This window comes from Dipteris shenzhenensis, chromosome 23 (genome assembly GCF_047967505.1).
Source record: "Dipteris shenzhenensis isolate YYH24624 ecotype China chromosome 23, Dip_SZ_1.0, whole genome shotgun sequence".
Taxonomy (NCBI): domain Eukaryota; kingdom Viridiplantae; phylum Streptophyta; class Polypodiopsida; order Gleicheniales; family Dipteridaceae; genus Dipteris; species Dipteris shenzhenensis.
The window spans coordinates 4886303-4898958 of NC_141618.1; the positions used below are offsets into that span (position 1 = coordinate 4886303).

Genomic DNA, 12656 nt, shown 5'->3' on the forward strand with positions numbered 1-12656 from the left:
GGATTTAGAATGGGAGTAGCCACTTTTTCTCCCATCCTGGACCATGGCTTGTAGACCCTGGAAGCTAGAATGGGTTCCCCTTTTCTTGGGGATTCAAAAACATGCAAGGATGACATGTATCCTTGTCCCGACGTGGTCCCCACCTTCTATACACATGAAATGATGCCATGTGTCCTCTTCCTCCTAAACCCATCCCTAGTTCTTTTTTTGTTAGCACATGGTGGGATGGGAATAGGATAGACAACCTTTTCCCATTCCCATCCTATTTGTTCCCATGTGCTAAGCCCTTAGGATAGTGAGAGGTCCTCTAAAACCCTTAAACCCCTGTTTTCTGTTTCGTGGGTGGGTTTTATACCCATGTTCTCTCTTTGTCGTTGGGTTCTTTAGCGAAGGGGAGATGGTTTTCAGAGGCAAGAATAAAATGAGTACCTCCTCTGGTGGACAGCAGACCTCCCAGGCTGACAATAGCATAGAGATTCCTGCGAAACCCATTGGTCTCAAGGATCGTGAGAATGATGCTCACACAACCTCCAAAAGTCCGAATGCCCATGACTTCGGAAACAAGCAGCGTGAAGCACCAGACAGTGATGATGATAGTGAAGAGAGTAGTGACGCCGACGATGGAGATTGGCAGGACACAGGCCCAGAGACAACCAGTGGAGATAGCCAGCAGGGCGATGATGACGAAAGCGAAGGTGATGAGAGTGAAGACGACACTGCTAGGGAGATTAGCGAGGCAATTTTAGATTACGTGGGTGCTGTGGAGGAGAACAGGGCGAATGAGAACGTGGGTGCCGTGGACGAGAGCAGGACGAATGAGAACGGGTCTATCCCAGGAGATTACATTGGAGGCGGCGACCATGTAAATGAAGAAAGTGGGTCACTTAGGCCTACGGCTGAGAGCGATTCTTCTGAAGACGACGTAAGAGAGCACCGATTCTATAGACCTAAATCGTACGTTCTTATTTAGCTGATTCCTGTAAAGACCAGGCAAGTGAGCACGAACCTAACTCAAAATTTGAAAGCTTCTGTTTTTGTTTTAAACAGCTGCCTTCACGTAACACGATCGGAGATGTCCCTCTCGAGTGGTACAAGAATGAGGAGCACATTGGTTATGATCTGACTGGAAGAAAAATCAAGAAGAAAGAAAGAAGAGACCAGCTCGACTCTTTTCTCGCCCGGTCAGACGATGCGAAGGACTGGTAAGCGGTTAAGCAATAGCCAGAATTGACTATTGTTTCGATAAAGTTTATACTATAAAATTATGGGTTCGCGTTTATCACTTGTAGGTAGTAAGGATCCTAACATTATTCAATGCCTGCCTCAGTGAATTGCTCATCGCTACGTTTACTAATTATTATCGTTAGCACTTGCATTGTTAGGACAATGTCATTGGTGCTAAATTTCAATTTATCCGAACTATGACCGGAATGTATTTTCTCCATAGTCCAGCGGCAGTCGCATGTAAACCATTATGCACTGATCCACATTATTTGTCACAAACTGACAGCAGGATAGGACTAGAATTGCAAAGCACTCGATAGGCTGGGGTTTCGCCCTCCAAGAGAGGTGCAAGAGTGCTGAAAGGGACACCTTCCCGAGTATTACAGGATTTCTCTAACGGCTCCTTGTTCTCTTTAATCACCCATCTAAGTGTCAAATCCCTGTTTAGGCATTGCATTTCCTGTTCATGCAAAAACAAAAGCCAAGAAATCTTTTTTATTGGCCGTTCACATCATTAACTTGTAACAACATAATTATATTTATCATTATCTTCATAGAGCATGTTGCAACCTTAGTCTTTCAAATCAAAACCTTGCTTTTGATCATAACGTAATCACATTTATTAAAAAAATTATGAATTCAGACGATTGGATATATTCTAGTCTTACAAAGGTATATCCTATTTATCATTATTTTCATGAACATGTTGCAACCTTAGTCTTTCAAATCAAAACCTTGCATCCAACTATTATTACCTTGCATTATCTTCATAGAGCATGTTGCAACCTAAGTCTCTCCCTTTTCTTCTCAAGAGCAAATCAACAGCTACAAGCATACATAATGTAAAATCATGGATTCTCAAGCTCTTAAGAGAGCTCGTTACTGGGCACCCATAGCTGAAAATGTTAACGCTGTAGAGGTCTCTCAATTGGCACCTACATAATCCAGCCAATAGCTTAAGGTCAAGAGCTCTTGAAAAATGGATTTAAAAAAGTAATATATTGGCTTCAATGGGCTGGAAGGGATAGGGACTTGCACCAACAGAGGAGGAAAGAAGAATAGCATATGTGCAGCCAAGCGCTACAAGGATGGGGGTGCTTGACATATCTCCTTAAAGTTCCCCATACCTTGTAAAATTGTCATGAGTACTTTCACTTCTAGGCGATTCCCTTCATGCTAGCTTAAATAGTCTGAGGATTGTTAAGGCCTCTGCATACCTACATACTGCTTGTCAAAGCACATGTTTAGTTCTGAATGTTACCAAAAGTAAATGTTGACAAACTATGGTGAAGCATGAGACAATGTTTTGAAATTCTGTCACATGGAGCATATATCCTCTAATGCTAGGATATAATGATTTGAAAATATTATTTTTCAAAATTCTCTTAATAATAAGGTACAAAACCTAAAGTTTTCTGCACACATTTTGAAATACTTTAGTCTTATTTGCTGTAACTGTTATTTTTTTGGGCGGTCATGCTCCAAAGACTTATGTATGCTGCAGTATTTACATGTAGTGTTCTGACCTACTGTGACCTGCTTTGATATGGTTGTATCTGCCACTTATGTTGACTTGCTCTCTACTTCCTTGAAACCCTAGTTGCTTCTAGTTGTAGGAATTCTTTGTGCCTTCACACAATTAAATTTGGATAGGCTGCGACAAGCTCCGTTACCTGTGTTTAAGCTTGGAAAATTGTGGTGCCACATGGGTGTCTTTAGGGTCAAGTCAGTTTTGGTACAAGAGTCAGTTGTTAGGGTCGCTGGAGCAAGTATATAGGTCATCAAAGCAGTCTGCTGGTCGGCAGATTGCAGGAGCAGGTTGGGCCTTCCTGGGTTGGCCAGCAGTACAGCAGATGTTGGGTTAGGAGGGGTCTGCCATGTGGCAGGGGCATACCAGTCAGCTGTAGGGCTGGCTGGTGGGGAGCTATAGAGACTGGTCGTCAGTTGTAGGTCTGGTCGGCCAGATTTGTGGGGAGCCCCCATTGGGGGGTCTGGGCATTCATTGTGTGCGTCACTAGCAGATTAGGAAGGAGGCCTAGGACCCTAGCAGATTAGGAAGGAGGCCTAGGACCCCAGCAGTGGCTTTATACAATAATTTAGAAGTCTCTTTATCCTCTCTTGTATTCCAATGGTTCTAATTTAGTAGTTCCTAAATTTAGAACCTTTCTATCTACACCATATTAGAGCTTTGGTTAAGTATACAACACTCCAGAGCTTTTTACAATTCTCATGCAGAATGGGCGCAGTTTATTACAGTTCCATAGCGCTCTCTCTCTCTCTCCCCCCCCCTGATGGGATATCTCAAGGTGTATGCCCCAGGCACACCTTGGGTTCTATGTGTGTGTGCTAGAGGCACAGTTAGGTGCCCATAAGCACTGTTAGGTGGTGGTAGATGCCACATAGGATGATTGAGAGATTCTAGGAGCTGATTGAGGAGATGCTTGAGATGATTGTGGAGCTTGGTGGCTCATGTAGATGTGCCTACATATGGACTTCACCTTTCTTCATTCCATAAGCAAGCAAGCAAGCAAGCATTCTCTCGTTTCGTGTTCAGGTTCATGCTTTCCTTTCACTTCTTCAACATGGTATCAGAGCATTATGATCCCCCTTGAGCCCATTTATGCCATGTCATCATCTTCTTCTTCATCATCTTCTTCTTCTTCATCTTCACCTTTTCTTCCCCAAACTTGTGAGAGCTTGTTCTCCCTCGTCGTTTCACCATTCTCCAAGTCCTTTTGGCTGGAGAGACCCTTCGTATGGGCGACCTTCCACCTGCAAGGAATTAGAAAATGATTGTCACTGCTAGTCGCCATTCCCCGAATTCCGTTGAAGCTCTCTTTCGCGTATTCTCCTTCTCTGCTCCACCTCTTTCTAATTCCTTTTAGGGAAAGCTTTTCCATACTTTGGACTCTCTTGTGTTCAAATTTGAGCAGCAATGGCGTATATTTGAGGAGAACAGAGCATGACGTTCCAGCCAACAACACTGCGCGACATTACGTCTGACCTCTGCACCAGAAATTCGCCCATATGTGAGCTTTCATTTGAGCCAGAAAGCCCTGTTTTCTTTGCTCTAAAGAAGGAGATCTAAGCCCTCCAAGATCAGGCCTCTGTTTTGGACAGTTGTGAGTTTGATGCTACATTAGATGCTACTTTAGCATTTCTGATGTTTTAAAGTGTTGAATAGCATGAGTACAATTGTGGCTACAACTTTCCTTTAGGTTGCTATACCTGGATTTGCTTGGAATACTTTCATTTAGCCACCTCTATGAAGCATGCAAGTCGAAGTATCATTTCCATTATGCTTTTTAGTATGGAATTTGGTTACAAGTCTTTGCTACACTAAATGCTTGTACTTTGAAGCTCTTCAACTCTTTCTAGCATTGTAAGAGAGTAGACACTGCCCATTTTGGGTTAGACCCTCTCATGGCTACCTTCTTGAATATGGATAAGTTGGTTGATATTCAAACTAGGAACCAGCAGCTCTCATGAAGGTGAGATAGAAACATGCAGATGGGTGAATGTACCAAGAGAGGACGGGGTCTGAAAAGTACGTTCACCAGGGGACATCGAGGATGAGCACCATACACTTCTCATATTTTGTGTCTATTGAGAAATACAAGATATAGATCTCTTCGCTAAAGAAATCTTGGAACACCGTAGTATAGGTTAGCTTCACAATGAAGGGTGATACCCTTTCATTAATGTCCCTTGAGATCACTCAAGTTCCATCTTCCCATTTACACCTACCGTTATCCTATGACCCATGCATCTACCATTCAATGAACCTTAATGCACCCTTCCCTTCCTATTGCCACTAGGACCTAGACACGTGTGTGCATATCTTTATTAATAAAATAAGTGTCACATGTCCAAATTTGATGCCGTCTGAAGCAGTGGCTCCAACTCGACTAGTTCTATCTACTGAGATGATGCACCGCCATAACAAATCGGTTGGTGTCCTTCATAAATACAAATACATGTTACACCATTAGTGTATAATATATAATAATGTTTTAATGTCTATTAATCACGTATTATTGATTTCTCTTGTCATAACAGTGTTAGAATTCACCAACCCTACCTGTGAGTCCCCGATTTGAGGGGACAAGGGGCAGTGGATATCAGAGGGCTGGGGGGAGATATTCAGCACACATACACGGCATCTGGAGGTGTGGATCTGCCTCAGGTCTGCTCCATCTTCTGGAGCAGCAGCAGGGCCTATCAAGTGGGCATGCAGGTCAGCAAGGTGGCCTGGCAGCAGCAGCCCAAGTGCCCTGCAGAAGGCCTATTTACAGGCCAGGAAAATCGGGCCTGGTTGGCCCTGAGTCAGCCATAATAGCCGACCAGTCAGGTCGGGTGGGCGCCTCACAGTGTGTGGGCATGTGGACTGACTGGATATCGGCCACTTTGGGGGGCTCCTAGCCCCCTATATAAACCCCACCCTCCACACTCTTTTGATCATCCTGTGTGCAGCAGAAGCCTCCACCACAAGCAGCGCAGCACACACTTGTGAGAGGCCATCTTTGGTAGGGAGATCCAGGGTTTATCCCAGCACCTTGCTGGATGTTTTGGTGAGCTCACTCTGATCGTGTTTTCCCACCATTTTTGTGGACGAATATATCTGAGTTCTCTATGCTGTCTATTTTGAGTGTTATTTGGATCATTGTGATTATCTGTTAGTTGTATAAGTTAGAGCTGAAGGGTCTAGAGGCACGAGTGATTCTATCCTCCTATTTCCAACAATAATGAGTTCCTCTCACCCCTCATACCTAGATACATTGACTTTTCATGCTTGTAGTTTGTATTACATTTCTGATCAACATGATTGTCCCATAGTCCTGATCATCCTCTACAGAGAAACCAAATGGAGTCCAACTTTTTGAACTATTATGGCTCACCATGAGATGGCCAAGTTTACAGGATTTAGCACTTTCAGAGAGGCTTTAGCAAGCATTCGATCCCAAAGCATATATTGTGCTCGCACGCATCGTTTCAGGTTTTCCATTGCCCTGGTGGAGTCACTAACCTTGCAAAGCTTTTGCCTTAGCTTTCTATCTACAACTTGGAGAGGCTTAAATGTCCGATGACACTCTTTTTGGCAACTCATGATAGGTTATTCTAGGGGAACATAAGGGTTGCCTTGGTTACTAAATAGTTTTCTTTTCTATTTGTTAATATTTAGCTCGTGTCCTTTGATATCCCTCTCTTTTCCTTTGTGTGTGCATTGTCTTGGTTTGTTTTTCTCTTTTTTTCGTTCTTTTCTTTCATATTTGGAATATGTTCTAGTCTTATAATGGTACATGTGTTTACATCTTTATTATTTGGTGTCATCCAGGCGAAAAATTTATGATGAATATAATGATGAGGAGGTAGAGTTGACTAAAGACGAGATTGATCTAATCAAGAGATTACGCGAGGGAAAGCTTCCTCATGCTAAAGTCAATCCATATGAGGTATTTTTGTGTGGTGCTTGACTCTTGTATTCTTAAAAAGGGAGAGAATCATTTTGCCTCCTAGAAACTTTAGGAAGTATGTCTAGGAAAAATATCCAGATTGAGGGCGAAAATTATTGATCACGTAGCATATACTTGATCTCGGATGTTGGCATGTGGCCTACTTCACGACTCAAATGATTATTTTTCCATCTCAATCTTATTTTTAAATTTGGTGTATGCCATGTAAGACATTCTGGCCATCTTGTATCATTAGTGAGCTACGGAGAAAGAAGGCTGTAATGATAATATAGAATTTTGAATTCTATGAATGAAAAAGTGTATTGTTGTGTGATCCATAGAATGAGGCCTCTCTCATATTGAAATTGAAGAGCATGATTTGATTTGTGTGTCATGAAGGCTATGTGCATGAATTGGTGTGTCCTTTGGGGAAGAGTGCAATCCTTTATGAGAGATTTAATTGATTCTCAGTTAAACACTCCAAATGTTGTTATGACACCTTCTCTAGCACTTGTGTCTCTTTCAAGAGACACCTCTGAAGACATAAGGCTAAACCACCAGTTTTCAATGGGGAAGAGTGAGAGAGGAATAAAGATGCTATTAAAAAATGGCAAGACCTATATCAGTTGAAAAAACTTCACGACTAGAATAGGATTGGATGTAAAGCCTATAAATGGTAGATGAGCCTTAGGGAAGTTTAAACAAGATTTTCTAGAGGAATTTCTACTCGAGAACGAGCTTAAATGACAATGGGAGGTATTTGATCTTTGCACAATGGATAGAAACCCTCAAAACCAATTTATTGCCCATTGTTGGGAGGTTGTGCTCATATAGAAAGGTATAAATGACCTTAGGAAGATCAAAATCTAAAATGGGAAGATTTTTGAGAAAGCAAAACAACAAAACTTATGTTCTGGGTGCCTTGGTAAGGACCATTCTGCTCGGTAAGTTTCTAAAAAGCCAAAAGCTGGAACTACTACTCTTGATAAATCTCAACAAAAGCAAGTGCATACACACTATAGGTCTTATGTTATTGGCATTGAGAGGTGGAGGTTTATCATGAGGGTAGTCAATAATGTGGAAGCCCACATTTGGACATCATGATTTAGTGAGGATGCATGGATATATAAGAAGGCACGAAGTAGTGTGATGGTTGATGACAATGCAACCTATATTTTCTTAAGCTGTTCATTAGTTAAGAAATTAAAGCTGCCCGAAAGCCTAAGTGCACCTAGGTATGTGGTGTCTTTAGCCAAGGGCAAGGATAAAAAGGTTTGGTACACTATGATATATGGTGTCGCGATGGAGGTCCAATGGTACAAAGGTGCCCTAGATTTTCAAATTTGGATAGGATAGGTGTTGTCTTGGGGAGGGAATGGTGCTATAGCTTATTGCATGCTCTACAAAGGAGCCAACGTGATAACTCTTTGAAAGGAGGGCAATGTCTTGATATACCAAACTTTTGTCTTGTTTGTTCAATGAAATTGGAACGACTTTTGCATCAAGAAGAATGCAAAGTATTTCTTTGTGTTTTTGTTTCTTATAAAGGATGATACTATGTACCTATGCATAGATTACCATGTATGAAATAAAATCACAATAAAGAATAAATATCTAGTGCCTTGCATGGATGAGCTCTTTGATGAGTTGCAAAGAGCAAAGTATTACTGAAATTGACTTAAGGTCGGGGTGTTATCAAGTATGCATTAGGGTAGAGGATTTAACTAAAACAAATTTCATAACTTGGTATGGGCATTACGAGCTCAACTCAATGTGATTTGGTTTACTAATGCTCTAGCTGTGCTCACGACACGTCCAAACAGCGTCTTATGATCATATTCGAGGAAATTACAGTAGTATTTTTGGATGATATGCTAATTTATAGTGAAACTAAAAGGCAACATCTTTAACACTTGAGATAATTGTTCTAGTTGCTAAGAAAACACTCTCTTTTTGCGAAGGAATCCAATTGTGAATTTCTTGTAATAGATTTAAAGTACTTGAGACATATTTTATCCCAAAGTTAGATTGTGATAAAGTCAGGGCCTTATTAGAACGGACAGACTGTGATAACTTAGAGGAAATATTTCTAGGATTATCAGGATTCTACCGTTGATTCATGCCGCACTATCCTAAATTAGCTGTTTCAATGATGGATCAGCTTAAGGAGAAGGGAAAGACCTCCATTCGAGCAGAAGAGCAAAGAAATGTAGAACTGCTTCTGGTTCATGAGGGATACAGTGATAGATTCTCCAAGCAAACAAGCTCCTCTATAGAAACTAAGCTATGAGCTGTGTCTAACATCTCTGTTAGGAGATTGGATGTATCCTCGCACCAGGAGGTAATTCCAGCTCATAGGCTACGTTACTAATCTGTGGATTACCCAATATGGTCCGCAATAACATGCTGACAGCTTATAAACTTTGCCAGTTTGTAATGCCTCATAATCTTTTTGAATTCTAAAGGTAAACACTTTTTATTTGCATAGAACTGAGCTCTATCTTGAGCTGGCGAAAGTCCTCTGTTGCAAATTACAACATATATTGTCTATTCTTCATCATTGTTATTTATTATTTGGAAAATTCCATTGTTACATAGTGATACCAGAGTCGGCGTAGTTGTAGAATGCTTTGCAATGTTATGTGCAAACTCTGCCATAGGAAGATACTCTTGTTGCTTGTAAGTGACATGAGCTCGCAGCATATCCTCTTCTTGCTTTGCAATGTTATGTGCAAACTCAGCCATAGGAAGATACTCTTTTTGCTTGTAAGAGACATGATTTGATTTACTCACTCTGTTTGCCTATCTGATTCGTTTAACAAGCTGAGACGTTGAGCTGTGGAGTTTAAACTATAAGGCAATTTAGATGAAAAGCCCATTCAATTAACATTTCAGAAGAAGTTGAAACTCAGAATCCACTGAGGGCTCACTGACAGATTCAAAGAACTTGAGAATCTGAAATCACAGCATGACATAACGATCTATTTGCAGCTCTAGGAACATGTATTCTACCATGGTTTGAGTCCATAACCTCGCTACTTAGTCTAGAATCCATGGGACTGCATTCCAAATCCATGGAGAATGAGCCAAATGAGAAGAATAGTGATGGAGGTCCAAATAATTCAGAGTATTGTTAGTATTAATAACTGAATTTTCAGATTGCATTGCTCCATTCATGCATGAAAGAAAATACATTTTGTGTTTAAGCATATTCTCAAAAGAACACGAAATTATTGAAAATCAGGTCTAATGAACCACACAATATGGCTAATTTAACAAGTCATTTAATTTCATCGCATTGCAGAATAAAGACAAAGAAGAGTCATAAGAGACATCTTGAAATGAAACTTGCTTGTCTTTATTATATAACAGAGGATTACAAAATTTGGCCACGGTGCCATCAGTCGAAGCGATCCGCCCTCCAAAAAACAAAAAGTAACAGTATGACATACATAATCCACAATAGGGTTTTTGCGGTATAACCACTCCTTGCCAAACAGCACATTGATCCGGTCCATATCCAGATGGAAGGAGAGAGCCTGTTCATACTGTTGAATAGGTCGCGGCATGAACATATCGATCTTCTTGCCTCTACAAATGTGCCTCGGTTACAAAGTTTATTTGGGAGTTTGGTGCAAGATAATCAAAGATTGTCCTTCTCGAACACTTCCTTGGCACATATGCTTAAGAAGGATTTGCTATATATTGAGTCATTCAATGAATCAAAAAAATTGATGCTGCGGACAACTCCTATTTTTTTTGCTGAAAAAACAGTGCTGATTATATTACTTCGAAAAACAAGAATACATGGGGTCAGTTTTGCAGCTGACGGGGCAGCGTTCACAAATCAGACGCAGCCCTAAGAGGAAACAAAAGGCTCTCTCTCACGGAGGGATCAGGCGGGTGTGAATAAACAGCCAGAGAGGCGGTGAGTAGCACCACTGAAGGCCCTGAGGTGTATGCTCGAAGAAGAGGCCCTGCGTATCCCAATCTCGGAGGAAATGTCTCCGCTTCTCCCGGCCAGCCCGGGAATCCCCCTGTATCTGGTCCCACTGGCCTCTGAGCGTGTGGATAATCTCGCTCCAGATGTCGGCCATGACCTGGGCAATCGAAAGAGAGGTACCTCCGAGGATCTGCGCGCAGCGCGAGGTCCAAATGTGCCATCTGACGATGCTGCTAATAATCTCCCAGACTGGCTGCCTCACCCGAGATCCTGTGTCCACCTCTGCCAAGTGCTGCGGGATGCCCTCAAGCGGCCCCCAAGTCCCCTGTGTGATGAGGAACATAGGGTCCTGCGGGCCTGCCTCAAACAACTGGTGATAGCCAGGTGTGGTGCTGCACCAGCAGAACGCACCCCAAGTGATCAAGCCTAACTCCGGTGCTGCACGAGTAAGGATCCCGAAGGCCCACCTCCACACGTCCTGGGCGCGAGTGCAGCTCCATAGGCCACAGTTACGCTGAAACGCGTTTCAGAGCCCAGCCAGGTCTGAAACGCCGTTTTAGAGAAGCGCCGTTTTATGAAACCCGTTTCAGGGTCTGAAACGTTTCAGGACCCTGAAACGGCTGGCTGAAACGTTTCAGCCAGTCCGAAACGCGTTTCAGAGCTCTGAAACGTGCCGTTTCAGACAACACAGGCTGCTAGGTTTCCAAAATCACATTTTTGGTCTTTTTGCTTTTGATTTTGGTCTCCAGGCTCCTTCCACTTCTTCAGCCTCATACTCTCTCCATCCTCAAGGTTTTCCAGCCCTCCTTCAGCCCCATTCACTCCTTTCCTCTCCTTTCTCTCCTACAGCCTGCTTCAGCCCTCCATCATCATCTACTCCCCTCCCTTGCTGACGTGGCGTTTCCCCGTTTCAGCCCTCCCAAAAATCCCGAAACGTTTCCGTTCTCCGTTTTCCCGTTTCCGTTTCCCCTAACTATGCCATAGGCAGTGCTTTGGTGACTCCTCGTCCTCATGACAAATCTGACAGAGTCCTTCCTGACCAATCTGCCGCAACCAGCTCCAGAAAACCAACTGATTTGTTCTAGTTGATTTTCGCACCGGCTACCGAACAGAAGACCTCTAAGGCCAGCCTCACCCTCTCCAGCGTCATCTCATCATCCTGAACATACAGCGCCGTGTCATCTGCATACTTTGAGTCCAGGAGCTGAGTGTCCTCCCTGATGGGAAGGCGAACACCCCGAATCCCTGTCGACCTCGCACGAAGATAGTGCGTCATCGCTGCGGCGAAGAAGAGAAACAGGTAAGGAGCAAGTGGGCAGCCCTGACGCACTGATCTCTCCAAACGAAATCGCTCTCCCATCCTACCGCCGATGATGACCCTGTTGGAAGCTGTCCTGTATAACGCTGAGATACCCTAAATCCAGCCCACTGGGAATCCAAATCTCTCCAAAGTACCCTCCAGGAAGGACCAGTCCACTCGATCGTAAGCCTTCTCAAAGTCGAGGAGTAGGATGGCTAAGTGAAACCTGCTGTGCTAAGCCCACTCCGTCGCCTCTGAGAAGGTGAAGACATTATCCAGGATACTGCGATCCTGGACAAAGCCTGTTTGAGTGTCATGAATGAGATCAGGAAGTAGTGGCCGAACTCTGGCGCTGATCCTGGACAAAGCCACTGACGGATCTCCTGCCGATCTCCCCCCTTTGGGATGAGGCAAATCAGTCTCGAAGAGAGGCTCTCTGGCATATGTCCGCTGCTGAAAATCTTCTGGAGGGCTGCAAGGAGGGGCTGATGGATCTGATCTCAGAATGAAGTGAAGAAAGCTCTAGATAGCCCATCCTCACCAGGGCATTTCTACCCATCAATGGCCATCAAGGCCTCCTGCATCTCGACGGTGGTAAACGGTGCCATCAGCGTCGTCTGCATGCTGGGCTGAACAAGGGCCGGAATGTGCCTCCACACCTCCTCGCGAGAACGTCTGGTACAGGGGGCAAGCTGCTCCTGCTGGAAAAGAGTCCTGTAGAAGTCGGTAGCCAACC

General features: G+C 43.3%; 1 protein-coding gene across 3 annotated transcripts in view; it reads left to right on the forward strand.

Annotated features, from left to right (window-relative positions):
* Nucleotides 1–239: 239 nt before the first annotated feature.
* LOC147886898 (Transducin/WD40 repeat-like superfamily protein) overlaps nt 240–12656 on the forward strand; it is a 45333-nt gene continuing 32916 nt past the window's right edge. For 2 of the 3 annotated variants that reach the window (XR_015543218.1, XM_087394540.1), the window contains exons 1-3: nt 240–922; nt 1048–1202; nt 6560–6677. Coding sequence is in view for 2 of the 3 variants with exons in the window: in XM_087394540.1 (XP_087250666.1) it covers nt 398–922; nt 1048–1202; nt 6560–6677 (798 nt within the window). In the remaining variant the exon portion in view is untranslated. The remainder of the gene's footprint in view (nt 923–1047; nt 1203–6559; nt 6678–12656) is intronic. The other variant, XM_087394541.1, reaches the window with a different exon arrangement.